General features: G+C 46.4%; 1 protein-coding gene across 4 annotated transcripts in view; it reads right to left on the minus strand.

Annotated features, from left to right (window-relative positions):
• The window catches only part of FAAP100 (FA core complex associated protein 100), a 73495-nt gene extending 58032 nt beyond the window's left edge, over positions 1–15463 (minus strand). The window contains exons 1-2 of one of the 4 annotated variants that reach the window (XM_077253380.1): positions 15256–15463; positions 2150–2332 (exon numbers count right to left, since the gene is read on the minus strand). In XM_077253380.1, coding sequence (XP_077109495.1) covers positions 2150–2302 — 153 coding nt within the window. In that variant the 5' untranslated portion in view covers positions 2303–2332; positions 15256–15463. Of the gene's footprint in view, positions 1–2149; positions 2333–8921; positions 9073–15214 lie in introns of those variants that run through there. The other 3 variants (XM_077253379.1, XM_077253378.1, XM_077253381.1) reach the window with 3 other exon arrangements.
• Positions 15464–16024: the final 561 nt, after the last annotated feature.

Consider the following 16024-nt stretch of genomic DNA (forward strand, 5'->3'; position numbering starts at 1 on the left):
TACGTGGCACTTAAGTACGTGGCACTTAAATACGTGGCACTTAAATACGTGGCACGTAAATACGTGGCACGTAAATACGTGGCACGTAAATACGTGGCACTTAAGTACGTGGCACTTAAGTACGTGGCACTTAAGTACGTGGCACTTATATACGTGGCACTTATATACGTGGCACTTATATACGTGGCCACTGAAATATCGTGGCACTTATATACGTATATAAACGTATATTTTAGTGCCACGTATTTCAGGTTAGGGGTAGGGGTAGGGTTAGGGGTAGGGTTTTTTTTTTTTGTTTGTTTTCTTGTGTTTTTCTATAAAAACGCATGCGTCTAAAAACGCATGCGTTTTACCACGTTTACATGCGTTTTTTCACACATGCGTTTTTTAAAAAAACGCATGCAGATAAAAACGCAAGTGTGAAACCAGCCTAAAAGACGCTTTTTATAGCAAAAAAGTTTTTGCGTCTCCACATTTTGAGACCTATAATTTTTCCACATTTTGGTCCACAGAGTCATGTGAGGTCTTGTTTTTTGTGGGACGAGTTGACGTTTTTATTGGTAACATTTTCGGACACGTGACCATTTTTGATCACTTTTTATTCCGATTTTTGTGAGGCAGAATGACCAAAAACCAGCTATTCATGAATTTCTTTTGGGAGAGGCGTTTATACCGTTCCGCGTTTGGTAAAATTGATAAAGCAGTTTTATTCGTCGGGTCAGTACGATTACAGCGATATCTCATTTATATAATTTTTTTATGTTTTGGCGCTTTTATACGATAAAAACTATTTTATAGAAAAAATAATTATTTTGGTATCGCTTTATTCTCAGGACTATAACTTTTTTATTTTTTTGCTGATGATGCTGTATGGCGGCTCGTTTTTTGCAGGACAAGATGACGTTTTCAGCGGTACCATGGTTATTTATATCCGTCATTTTGATCGCGTGTTATTCCACTTTTTGTTCGGCGGTATGGTAATAAAGCGTTGTTTTTTGCCTCGTTTTTTTTTTTTTTTTCTTACGGTGTTTACTGAAGGGGTTAACTAGTGGGGCAGTTTTATAGGTTGGGTCGTTACGGACGCGGCGATACTAAATATGTGTACTTTTATTGTTTTTTTTATTTTATTTAGATAAAGAAATGTATTTATGGGAATAATATATTTTTTTTTTTTTCATTATTTTGGAATATTTTTTTTTTTTTTTTTTTTACACATTTGAAAAATTTTTTTTTAACTTTTTTACTTTGCCCCAGGGGGGGACAATACAGATCGGTGATCTGCCAGTTTGCATAGCACTCTGACAGATCACCGATCTGAGGAAAGTGCAGGCTGCTTCACAGTGCCTGCTCTGAGCAGGCGTCTGTGAAGCCACCTCCCTCCCTGCAGGACCCGGATCCGCGGCCATCTTGGATCCGGGTCTGGGAGCTGCAGGGAGGGAGGTAAGACCCTCGCAGCAACGCGATCACATCGCGTTGCTGCGGGGGGCTCAGGGAAGCCCGCAGGGAGCCCCCTCCCTGCGCGATGCTTCCCTGCACCGCCGGCACATCGCGATCATGTTTGATCGCGGTGTGCCGGGGGTTAATGTGCCGGGGGCGGTCCGTGACCGCTCCTGGCACATAGTGCCGGATGTCAGCTGTGATAATCAGCTGACACCCGGCCGCGATCGGCGGCGCTCCCCCCGTGAGCGCCGCTGATCGCGTATGACGTACTATCCCGTCGGCGGTCATACGGGCCCACCCCACCTCGACGGGATAGTACGTCGGATGTCAGGAAGGGGTTAACATGCGAGACTCATCCGAGTTTCTTGCAAGTGAGTATGAGCCCTAAGATCCGTAATCGTGCAGCAAAGGATGTAGCAGAGCTCATTTAGTTCACAGCGCGAGATCTCATGGTAACATGCAATATCTCACGCGTTCACTGTGAGAGGGGCAGCGCAGGGTCCTGCAATTCGGCTCCACATTCCTCAATCTGGAAATTAAGATTTAAGGGACACTTGATAGCAATTTTTTTAATACATGTTGATTACTAAAATCACTGGTCTTCGGCTGCTTATTGATTTCTTAAATGAAAAGGGCAGCCTCAGATTGGCGATAGGTGCTCTTTAATCTTCAGCACTAATGATAATACATAGAATATGAAGTTTCTCACAGTTATTTGCTTCTTCTCCGTGCTGAACACATAAACAAATCTGGTGCCATTACAGATATAGATGTCTGTGCCCCTGCATACGATTCGGGCTTTAGATTGGAACAGACCATTGTTCAGACTCTGCAACGTAACCAAGTGCTCAATCTGAGACATTTTACAATCGTTTCAAAATCGCAATAAGACCTAAAAGAAAAGGAAAAGCGATCAGTAAACTTCGAGTGTTGTAATACTTTACATGACTACAGAAAGCATTAGGTATATGGAGACATAATGATATTGCCCAAGAGTTTTCTTCAGGATTAAAGGTGTCCTTTCTCAGTTAATGACGGCCGATATGCCTTTTTGTGGCAGCCACTTGGACAAACCCTTCTCAAATAATAACACCAGTGCCATTCTAGCAGTGTCGGTACAGACTCTCTCGGGGATCGTGGCCAATCAGCACTGGCTTCACTCTCCACACCTTCGGACAGACCTCATAGAGTCTTGAAAAAGTATTCATAACCCGTGAACATTTCCACACTTTTTTAATATGGTATGGGGGCACCACAGAATATACAAAACTGGGATCCAACCTTGACCTTAGAATGTAGACATATGTGACACCCCTGATGAAGCCACCGCAGTGGCGACACGCGTAGGGTATTCGCTCTTGCTCTGTGCCTGTTACTAATATTGGGTTATTATACCCTTCTGTTTCTTGGGGAAATGATGGGCGTGCATGCTTTGCACCTAGATGGCTGGTTCACTTGGAGCGCAGTACTTTGAGTTTGTATCTGCTTGTTTTAGCATTGGAACATTCAGGGTTATTTTTCCTGCTATATATATGAGTATTACCAACTTACGTGCATTTACTGCTTGCCATATTCTATGGCCTGATTTCAGGCCTTTTTGTGACCTAAAGTTGTTATACTGCATGCACCTCTTATTTGTGTACCTCAGTATCCACTATTTCCTAAATATGTGATTCATATAGGTTCTATGTGTTTGTTTATTTGGTATATATACCGTTAAATATGCTGTCCATATAGGAATCTGAGGATCATCTGTACACCTATATTCCATCCATTTCCCCTCTTATTTGTATACAGGCATATGCCTTATTTTAGGCATTGTTTCAAATTGTTTTTAATGTTTATGTCCTGTGTTACACCTTAATAAAGTTGTGTTTGTTGCACAAATCCATGCTGTCTGGTGATCCCCATTTTATATGGCCTTTGCTGTTTCTTTTTGTTCTTGACATTTCCACACTTTTTCACATTACAGCTACAAATGTTTTTGAGATTTTAAGTGGTATATACAAAGCAGCAAGTATTTGTGAAGTATAAAGATGACAGAAGTATTCTTGGAGTGATACCTTTATTGGCTAACCAGAAAATAATATGTTTGCAAGCTTTCAGAGCACAGTGGCTCCTTCTTCAGGCAAGATTACAAATAGATTAATAAGAAAAAGGCACAACATTTAAAGAATGTTACAGGAGGACATTTGTTAGGGGGTGGGAAGTTTGATGAGTCCATAGATCAGCCAAGGTAATCAAATTAGGCATTTTCTTACAAATGGAGAGGAGGTGGGAATAATGTTCTTAGGGTACCGTCACACAGTGGCATTTTTATCGCTACGACGGCACGATTCGTGACGTTCTAGCGATATCGTTACGATCTCGCAGTGTCTGACACGCTACTACGATCAGGCACCCAGCTGAGAATCGTACGTCGTAGCACACCGTTTGAAACTTTCTTTCGTCGCTGAATCTCCCGCTGTCATCGCTGGATCGTTGTGTGTGACAGCGATCCAGCGATGCGTTCGCTGGTAACCAGGGTACAATTCACACCTCCACCAGACAGACTCCAGATAACTAAGGGTACCGTCACACAGTGCCATTTTAATCGCTACGACGGCACGATCCGTGACGTCGCAGCGTCGTATGATTATCGCTCCAGCGTCGTAGACTGCGGTCACACTGTGCAATCACGGCGCTGGAGCGATGCCGAAGTCCCCGGGTAACCAGGGTAAACATCGGGTTACTAAGCGCAGGGCCGCGCTTAGTAACCCGATGTTTACCGTGGTTACCAGCGTAAAAGTAAAAAAAAAAAAAAAAAACGTACATACTCACCATCTGATGTCCGTCAGGTCCCTTGCCGTCTGCTTTCCGCTCTGACTGTCTGCCGGCCGGAAAGTGAGAGCAGATCACAGTGGTGACGTCGCCGCTGTGATCTGCTTTCACTTTACGGCGGCACTCAGTCACAGCGGGAAGCAGACTGCAAGGGACCGGACGGACATCAGATGGTGAGTATGTACGATTTGTTTTTTACTTTTACGCTGGTAACCAGGGTAAACATCGGGTTACTAAGCGCGGCCCTGCGCTTAGTAACCCGATGTTTACCCTGGTTACCCGGGGACTTCGGCATCGCTCCAGCGCCGTGATTGCACAGTGTGACCGCAGTCTACGACGCTGGAGCGATAATCATACGACGCTGCGACGTCACGGATCGTGCCGTCGTAGCGATTAAAATGGCACTGTGTGACGGTACCCTTAGTTATCTGGAGTCTGTCTGGTGGAGGTGTGAATTGTATCCAAGTCCTCTTTTTTTCAGCAGAGGCAATTTGCATATTTGTATCCATGTAGTGACTCATAAATCCAGGTGTTAAATTGAGTCCTACTGTCAACGAATTAAACATATTCATTAGTTTGTATTCCCAAATTTTTCTTTCCCTGTGGTCCTTAAAATTACCTTTTAGTATTAAGACTTTTAAGTCTGTCGCACTGTGTCCAGGTCCAGAGAAATGTTTTCCCACCGGTGTGTCCATTTCATTCTTGATTGTGTGTCTGTGTAGATTCATCCTAGTTTGTAATTTTTGCATGGTTTCCCCAATATAGAGGTCACATACAACCCCCACATGAGCATCCTAAGGAAAATTGGTGCTGATCTCCAACCCATATTCCATAGAGATCACAAATTGAAAGACATATTCCCAAAACTACCACTTCTCTCCTATAAACAGCCCCCTAACTTAAAGGGAAGGTGCCATCAAAAAATTTTTTTTTGCAGCAATTGTAAAAATGTAAAGAATTAATGTTTACATTTTCTTAAAAAATATTATCATTTGTTTATAATTTAGTAAAATATGAAAAATAATTTGAAAAGTTTTGGAATTTCCACTTTTAAACACTAGGGGGAGCAGCTGCTGAAATTTCAGAAAAACCTAGTGTACAACTAGCTCACATTACTGCACTGCAGTAATTATGGGCGGAGTCTGCTGACGTGTGATGTCTCCTCTCCTTCCCTTCTGGGTGTCTGCTAAGGGATAAGAGCGGATGATATTCAGGAATCCAGTGAGCAGCCATTTTGTTGGTGACTGCAGAGTAAGGCTGCCGTCACACTAGCAGTATTTGGTCAGTATTTTACCTCAGTATTTGTAAGCCAAAACCAGGAGTGGGACAATTAGAGGAAAAGTATAACAGAAACATATGCACCACTTCTGCATTTATCACCCACTCCTGGTTTTGGCTTACAAATACTGAGGTAAAATACTGACCAAATACTGCTAGTGTGACCGCAGCCTTAGGCTACTTTCACACTAGCGTTGTTTGCAATACGTCGCAATGCGTCATTCAGGAGAAAAAAAACGCATCCTGCAAAGTTGTCTGCAGGATTCGTTTTTTCACCATAGACTAACATTACCGACGCATTGCGATGTATTGCCACACGTCGCAACCGTCGTGCGACGGTTGCGTCGTGTTTTGGCGGACCGCCGCCACAAAAAAATGTTACATGTAACTTTTTTTGTGCGTCGAGTCCAACATTTTCGACCGCACATGTGTGGCCAAAACTCCGCCCCCTCCTCCCCGGACCTTACAATGGGGCAGCGGAAGCGTCGTAAGACTGCTTCCACTGCCCACGTCGGGCATTTCTTTCACAGCATGTGTCGGTACGTCGGGCCGACGCAGCGCGACTGGCCCGTACTGACGCTAGTGTGAAAGCAGCCTTATACTGACAAGTAGACCGTCACCGAGGATGGCAGGCAGCAAGGATTCTGGGAGATATGTGGTGGAGGGAGCAGGGTGACAGCAGCACAGAGTATTTCAGGAGAGCAGTGTGCTGGTCTATGGGGGGCACCCTGTTTAGTGCACGGAGCAGCCAGGGATTGTACATAGAGCGCTGTCTTTTATACACATGGATGGACCGTCTCCTCAGAAATCCAGGAAACATTTCTGTGGATTGATGGCCTGTTCTGATCCAGACTTTGCATGCAGACCCCATTCCCCTCCTCAGATCCTGTCTTCTCCATCCTGTCCTGGCGATGTGTGAAAGCGAGGCGACAAGCGCAGTCTGGGGTGATGCTGGGAAGGAAATGTAGCCATATAGTAACGATAAAAATGAGACTCCTCTTCAGCTGCCTCACCAGCCTTCCCCTGACTGCACCTAACTGGAGGTCATGCTGCCCCCTCTATTACCCCAGACCCGCGTGCAGGTGCTCAGCCAGAACCACCCTATAATGGTCCGCTTTCTGAAGATAATACTGCCATAGTGTTCTCACATAATACCGCCATATAGATCACACATAATACCGCCATATAGATCACACATAATGCTGTCCTATAGTTCTCACATAATACCATCATATAGATCGCAAATAACGACGCCATAGTGTTCTCACATAATACCGCCATATAGATCACACATAATACCGCCATATAGATCACACATAATGCTGTCCTATAGTTCTCACATAATACCATCATATAGATCGCAAATAACGACGCCATAGTGTTCTCACATAATACCGCCATATAGATCACACATAATACCGCCATATAGATCACACACAATACCATCAAATAGATCACACAATACTGTCATACAGTTCTCACATAATACCACCATATAGACCACACATAATACCGCCAGTGTTCTCACATACCGCCATATAGATCACACATAATACCGCCATATAGATCACACAATACCGCCACATACTTATCACAATGCCGCCATATAGATCTCACATAATACCGCCATATAGATCACACACAATACCACCATATAATTCTCACAATACTGATAAAGCATAATACCACCATACAGATCACATAATACCGTCATATAGATCTCACATAATACCGCCATATAGATCACACACAATACCACCATATAATTCTCACAATACTGATAAAGCATAATACCACCATACAGATCACATAATACCGTCATATAGATCTCACATAATGCCATAATACAGCATGACCCCTGCAGCTCCTGTTATCGCACGCATTGAGTTGTGTGTGCAATGGGGAAAGACATGCAGGGGGGAGAGGAGTGCATAGGAGAGGATTAGATACACTGTTCACCAGACAGTATCACACAGGATAGGATTAGATACATGGCTCAGCAGACAGTATCACACAGGAGCGGATTAGATACACGGCTCAGGCTACTTTCACACTTTCGTCTTTAGGGATACGTCACAATGCTTCGTTTTGGAGAAAAAACGCATCCTGCAAAGTTGCCCGCAGGATGTGCTTTTTCCCCATAGACTTACATTAGCGACACATTGCGACGTATGGCCACACGTCACATCCGTCGTGTGACGGATGCGTTGTGTTTCGGCGGCCGCGACGCGCAAAAAAAAGTTCCATGTAACTTTTTTTGTCCGTCGGTTCCGCTTTTTCTGCCCGCTCATGCGCGGCCGGAACTCCGCACCCTCCTCCCCGCTCATCACACTGGGTAGCGGATGCGTCGTAAGACTGCATCCGCTGCCCACGTTGTGCTAAATTTATCACAACATCCGTCGGTACGTCGGGCCAACGGTTTGCGACGGCCCCGTACTGACGGTAGTGTGAAAGTAGCCTCAGCAGACAGTATCACACAGGAGCAGATTAGATACACAGGTCAGCACAGTATAGGATTAGATACACAGGTCAGCATACAGTATCACACAGTATAGGATTAGATACACGGTTCAGCATAGTATCACACAGTATAGGATTAGATACACGGCGCAGCAGACAGTATCACACAGGATAGGATTAGATACACGGCTCAGCAGACAGTATCATACAGGATAGGATTAGATACACGGCGCAGCAGACAGTATCATACAGGATAGGATTAGATACACGGCTCAGCATAGTATCACACAGGATAGGATTAGATACACGGCTCAGCATAGTATCACACAGTATAGGATTAGATGCATGGCTCAGCACACAGTATCACACAGGATAGGATTAGGTACACGGCTCAGCAGACAGTATCATACAGCAGTGATTTTCAACCTTTTTTGAGCCGCGGCACATTTTTTATACTTAAAAAATCGAGGCACACCACCAACCAAAATGGCACAAAATGGTGCGTCCAGGTTTGAGATGAAAGTCTGCAGTCATTCTATGTGACTGCAGGCTTTTGAATTCTCACAGCGCAAGCACTGCACACTTTCAGGATTCTCCCTTGCCGGTGGCCAGAGTGGACGGTCATGACAGCACAAGTATGTGATTTGGATACTTCTGGTCACATTCTAACTAGACGTGTCCGGCCTCAGTCAATTCATTTTCATTGAATGAGGCCACACATGTCTAGTCAGCACGTGACCGCATGTATGTAAATCACCAACATCAGAGAATTATGATAGCAGTGTGCACTGTGAGAATTCAGAAGTCTGCAGTCACATAGTATGACTGCAGACTCATCACAACCTTGGACATCCCCTTTAATGTTCCTAACAAATAAAAATGAGAATTAGTATCACAAAAAAAACACATTTACATCCAGGTACCTGATAGATGACGTTGTTTGTGGAGTCGCCTCTTTCTTTTCATCTTCACCTTGTCCAGATGCCATGATGACTCTTCTCATCCACCGGCAGAGCTCGTTTCTGCAGACTTCCATCTTCTCCTGTCTTCTGCAGCACATCCCGACACAACACCCTTAAAGATAGCAGTGTTATTATAATGCTCCGGAATAACAATATCTGCCCTAGGCTGAGCCTCTGAGTAAATAATTGCCCCTCACTTTATTCCCAGCACATAATATGACCCTCACTGTCCCTCTTATGGTAAGTGCCATCCACACTACCCTCTCTCTCTTTTCCATACTTCACACTGCCTTCTCATACGGTGTCCCTCATAGAGAGCCCAGTCTCTCTACTGTGCCCCTTCATTACACTCCTCCTACTTGGCATACTGTCTCCTCCTGGCTGTTACCCTCACACTACTCAGTATCTATTATGTGTCCACTCACACTTTCATCCCCCCATACTGTCTGCACACATTTCTAATAGCCTCCTCCTGTACATCCCCCCCCTGCTAACATACCCCTTTGCTCTCTCCATATTTCCTCCTCACACATTCCCCCCTCACACATTCCCCCAACTCCCCATACTGTCCTCACACATCCCATCACCGTTGCTCCCAGTACTGTCAGCACACATTTTTCCCCTCGCTACTGTGTCCACCCCCATCTCCCCACTCACCCCCACAGAATATATCCACTGCCCTTCCGATAGAATAAATCCATCCCCTTCCACAGAATAAATGCACCCTGCCCCACACATGCTAAATAAATTCCAGCCCCCCCCCCACGTACACACTGAATAAATCCCCCACACACAATGAATAAATCCCCCCACACACTGAATAAATCCCCCCACACACTGAATCCCCCCACACACTTAATAAATCCCCCCACATACTCCCCATAAACCCACCCCACGCTGAATCTTCGGTGTCTTCAGCTCCACAGCACAGGAGCACTTACCACCAAGTCTCTTCTTTCTCCTGCGCGCCGGATAGTGACGTCAGCAGCGTGATCACATGACTTGATCACGCTGCTGGCGTCGCTCTGACCCGGCAGTCAGAGCCTCAATTGTACTCGCAGCTGGTAGATGTCTGCGAGTACAATTGATCTCCGGGAGCCGGCGCGCTGCAGCTTCTCTGTGCCGGCTGTCAGCTTGACAGTCGGCACAGAGAACAGCTGACTCCCGTTCCCCGCGGCACACCCGACCATGTGTCGCGGCACACTAGTGTGCCGCGGCACACTGGTTGAAAAACACTGTCATACAGGATAGGATTAGATACACGGCTCAGCAGACAGTATGACACAGGAGAGGATTAGATACACGGCTCAACATAGTATCACACAGGAGAGGATTAGATACACGCGCAGCAGAAAGTATCACACAGGATAGGATTAGATACACGGCGCAGCAGACAGTATCATACAGGATAGGATTAGATACACGGCTCAGCAGACAGTATGACACAGGAGAGGATTAGATACACGGCTCAACATAGTATCACACAGGAGAGGATTAGATACACGCGCAGCAGAAAGTATCACACAGGATAGGATTAGATACTCGCGCAGCAGAAAGTATCACACAGGATAGGATTAGATACACGGCTCAGCATAGTATCACACAGTATAGGATTAGATGCATGGCTCAGCACACAGTATCACACAGGAGAGGATTAGATACACAGCTCAGTTAGTATCACACAGGAGATGATTAGATGCATGGCTAAGCAAACAGTATCACACAGGAGAGGAGTAGATACACAGCACAGTAACACACATGGGAGGAGATAACTGCTCAGTCAGCACCACAAAGGAGAGGATTAGATTCCCTCTCCCCCTCCCCACTGATACTTACTTCACGGCTCCCGGCTGAGTCCTTCTCCCTCCCGTCCTTGGTCTCCTCCTCCTATGACTGCAGGGCTCCTGTGATTATCCTGGTAAGCTGGAGCTCACAGCTGCAGTGTGAGCTCCAGGAAGATGGCTCTGGTCTCCTGCCTCTGCCGTGCTGTGGACTGCTTAGGGGGCGTGGCCAGACACAGCAGGGACTAGCTTATAATGGTAGGTATAGAGTCGGCTCCCGACTGCAGATCTCTATGCCCTGGGCTGCCGTAAATGCAGAGTGAAAGTGCCGTGCAGCTACACATAAGGTACCGTCACATTAAGCGACGCTGCAGCGATAGCGACAGCGATCCCGATCGCTGCAGCGTCGCTGTTTGGTCGCTGGAGAGCTGTCACACAGACCGCTCTCCAGCGACCAACAATGCCGAGGTCCCCGGATAACCAGGGTAAGCATCGGGTTGCTAAGCGCAGGGCCGCGCTTAGTAACCCGATGTTTACCCTGGTTACCAGCGTAAAAGTTAAAAAAACAAACAGCACATACTCACCAGCGCGTCCCCCAGCCTCTGCTTCCTGACACTGACTGAGCGCCGGCCCTAACAGCACAGCGGTGACGTCACCGCTGTGCTTTCACTTTCAGTTTAGGGCCGGCGCTCAGTCAGTGTCAGGAAGCAGAGGCTGGGGGACGCGCTGGTGAGTATGTGCTGTTTGTTTTTTTAACTTTTACGCTGGTAACCAGGGTAAACATCGGGTTACTAAGCGCGGCCCTGCGCTTAGTAACCCGATGTTTACCCTGGTTACCAGTGTAAAATATCGCTGGTATCCTTGCTTTTGCTGTCAAACACGGCGATACACGGCGACCTAGCGACCAAATAAAGTGCAGACCTTCTAGCAGCGACCAGCAATTTCACAGCGGGATCCAGATCGCTGCTGCGTGTCAAATACAGCGATATCGCTATCCATGTCGCTGCAACGTCACGGATCGCTGGCGATATCGCCTAGTGTGACGGTACCTTTACACTCCTGCAAAGCAAAATGGCGGCGCCCAGTGGCTGAAAAAAAAATTAATAATAAAAAAAATGTTGAAGTTAAAAAATGTAAATTTGTATTAAAAATAATTGTTTATATAAACAATCATTTTTAATACAAAAAATAAAATGCGGCACCTTTCCTTTAAGGAATCTGCTTGTCAGAAGTGTCCTCTCATCACCATCAGTGACTGGCACATTCCCCTGTAACAATAAAAAATGCAAGACATGTCCCCACATATTAACAACAGACATAGTCCGTGTACCAAACACAAATCAGGACTATAAGGTTATGGATTCCTTTTCTTGTACATCCTCTAACGTGGTGTACATGATACAATGCACGAGGTGCCCTGGAAGTATCTATATTGGGGAAACCATGCAAAAATTACAAACTAGGATGAATCTACACAGACACACAATCAAGAATGAAATGGACACACCGGTGGGAAAACATTTCTCTGGACCTGGACACAGTGCGACAGACTTAAAAGTCTTAATACTAAGGCTATGTTCACACGCTGCGGTTTTTGCTGCGGATCTGCAGCGGATTTGCAGCTGCGGATCCGCAGACGTTTTCCATGCAGGGTACAGTACAATGTTACCCTATGGAAAACCAAATCCGCTGTGCCCACTTTCCTTTTTTCTGCCAGAAAATCCGCGCTGATTTTCTGCGGAAAAAAAGAAGTAGCATGTCACTTCTTTCTGCGGATTCCGCAACTGTTTTCCACCTGCACCAATAGGAAAGTGCAGTTGGAAACCCGCAGTGGAATCCGCAGGAGAAACCGCACAGAAAACCGCAGGGAAATCCACCGCGGTTTTGCACTGCGGGTTTACTCAAATCAGGACCTGAAAAATCCGCAGACAAAAAAGGATGGTGTGAACAAGGCTTAGGGTACCGTCACACAGTGCCATCTTGATCGCTACGACGGCACGATCCGTCACGTCGCAGCGTCGTATGATTATCGCTCCAGCGTCGTAGACTGCGGTCACACGTTGCAATCACGGCGCTGGAGCGATGCTGAAGTCCCCGGGTAAACATCGGGTTACTAAGCGCAGGGCCGCGCTTAGTAACCCGATGTTTACCCTGGTTACCAGCGTAAACGTAAAAAAACCAAACAGTACATACTTACATTCCGGTGTCTGTCCCCCGGCGTCTCAGCTTCTCTGCACTGTGTAAGCACGGCGGCCGGAAAGCACAGCGGTGACGTCAGACGTCACCGCTGTGCTCGCTTTCTGGCTGGCCGGCGCTCACAGTGCAGAGAAGCTGAGACGCCGGAGGACAGACACCGGAATGTAAGTATGTACTGTTTGTTTTTTTTACGTTTACGCTGGTAACCAGGGTAAACATCGGGTTACTAAGCGCGGCCCTGCGCTTAGTTACCCGATGTTTACCCTGGTTACAAGCGAACACATCGCTGGATCGCTGTCACACACAACGATCCAGCGATGTCAGCGGGTGATCAAGCGACGAAAGAAAGTTCCATACGATCTGCTACGACGTACGATTCTCAGCAGGATCCCTGATCGCTGCTGCGTGTCAGACACAGCGATATCGTATGGATATCGCTGGAACGTCACGGATCGTACCGTCGTAGCGATCAAAGTGTGACTGTGTGACAGTACCCTTAAAAGGTAATTTTAAGGACCACAGGGAAAGAAAAATTTGGGAATACAAACTAATGAATATGTTTAATTCGTTGACACTAGGACTCAATTTAACACCTGGATTTATGAGTCACTACATGGATACAATTCACACCTCCACCAGACAGACTCCAGATAACTAAGAACATTATTCCCACCTCCTCTCCATTTGTAAGAAAATGCCTAATTTGATTACCTTGGCTGATCTATGGACTCATCAAACTTTCCACCCCCTAACAAATGTCCTGTAACATTCTTTAAATGTTGTGCCTTTTTCTTATTAATCTATTTGTAATCTTGCCTGAAGAAGGAGCCACTGTGCTCTGAAAGCTTGCAAACATATTATTTTCTGGTTAGCCAATAAAGGTATCACTCCAAGAATACTTCTGTCATCATTGGGCAGAAAAATATTCACATTGATTTTTCTGGCTAACACGGTACCACAATACAATTTGTTATTGTACATCATGAAGTATAAAGAAAATGGTACATGGGATTTTGAATTATTTAAAAAATATAGATCTGAAAAACTGTGAGGTGCATTTGTATTCAGCCCGAGTCAATACTTTGTAGGACCACCTTTCACAGAAATTACTGCAGTCAGGGGGATAACGTCCTCTTGGCATTCACCAAACCCAGACCCGTCTCATCAGATGCCACATAGAGAAGTGTAGTCCATCACTGTACAGAACATGTGTCCTCCAGAGTACAATGGAGGAGGCTTTACACCACTGCATCTGACGCTCGGCATTGTGCTTGGTGATGTAAGGCTGCTTGCAGCTGCTCGGCCTTGAAGCTCCCGGCCGGGGCACAGTGTTTGTGCTGATAATATACCAGGGGAGGTCTGGTGTCTGAAAATATGGAGTCAGCAGAGAATTGGTGACTTTTCTGCCCTCTCAGCACTCTGTGACCCCACTCTGTAATGTTATAGGATTTCCACTTTGTGGCTGAGTTGGTGCAGTTCCACTTTTCAATAATATCTCACACAGGTGATGGGGAAGATGTTAGAAATGTCATGAACGGACTTGTTACCCCGGTGGCTATTACAGGACCGCATTAGTATCAGTGAGCTCTTTACCACCAACCCTTCTGTCTCATATTAAAGGATGGCATAGTGGGGGGCCGGAGGCTATACACAGGAGGGGCACAAAAAGCTGAATGTTATACACCGGGGGGGTGCGAGTGTCTGGATGTTATACACCAGGGGAGGGGGCGAGGGGCCCGACGTTATATACCAGGGAGGGTGCGAGCATCTGGATGGGGGGGGGGCGAGAGTTCTGATGTTATACAAGAGAGAAGAGGGGCTGGATGTTATACACCGAAGGGGTGAGGGTCCAAATATTATACATGGGGGAGAGGCGGAGGACATACACTGGGGGAAGAGGGGCTGGATGTTATACAAAGAAGGGGGGAGAGGCGTGGGCCGGACAATATACACTGGGGAAAATTGGGAAGAGGGGCTGAGGTGGGGGGCCCGGAGGATATACACTCACTGGGAATTGGTTGTTATACAGAGAAGGGGGTTGGGGGGGGCGAGGATCCAAATTTCATACACCTGCAGGGGGCATTAGACACCGGATGTTATACACTAGGGGGCGAAGGGCAATGGTAAACACTGTGGTAAAGCAGGGTAGGTAATCGCAATGTGCTCGACCATTGTTCTATGGACATGTATAGAGAATCCCAGTTGTCACCCACATTAAAGGCTGGCACGTCCTCCCACACAGCTACATGAATAACCCCCCTGTATCCACATTTTTACCTCAGGAATTGAGAAATGGAGTCACTTCACTAACTAGTCACCTTCCCCAGCAGACGGGTATATGACGCTCAGGGCGCCGCTGCCGACAGGATATTTCCCACTGCCCTTCAGTAACATCCAATAATCGCAAATAATAGAGATCTCGCTCCATTTCCCGCCCGCCGGTCTCCAGTTACCATGACAACTGTGGCTTCTAATCTACACAGCCAACTTCACCTCAGAGAGGAAAAGCCCGCCATACTGACCGGATCTTCAGAGCTGCGCTCATTGGATAACGGGGCATAGACCACGCCCGCTACGCAAGTACATGCGCCGAGAAGGGGAGGGTTATATGCTAATGAGCACTGAGTGACAGGGTGCGGGGGGTTAGGGTGCCAGGAGTACATGCAGATTAACTGAAGGGGCCTGTGAGTTCCGCAATGCAGGGGAGCGATTGCTGGAACTTGTAGTTCACTAGCAACAATTACTTATAAAAGTAGAAGAAACGAAGTACAAATTAAGGGACAGGAAAGTATTTTAATGACAGTCATTGTACAGTTTACCCCTCAGGAACAGGATGTGTATCCGGAAAACATTTCAGTGAATGCGAAACAACTTGTTTGTTGTCCCCCTATGAAATGAGGCAAAAAAAAAAAAAAAGGCACAATTTCCAAGCAAATTATTGCCATATGCCACTTAAATTCCATATGTAACTTCCCGCAGCTGCCGCGTACCGACAACACCCCGCGAGACCCGCCGTATACCGACAACACCCCGCGAGACCCGCCGTTTACCGACAACACCCCGCGAGACCCGCCGTGTACCGACAAC

Source organism: Ranitomeya variabilis, chromosome 4 (assembly GCF_051348905.1).
Source record: "Ranitomeya variabilis isolate aRanVar5 chromosome 4, aRanVar5.hap1, whole genome shotgun sequence".
NCBI lineage: Eukaryota > Metazoa > Chordata > Amphibia > Anura > Dendrobatidae > Ranitomeya > Ranitomeya variabilis.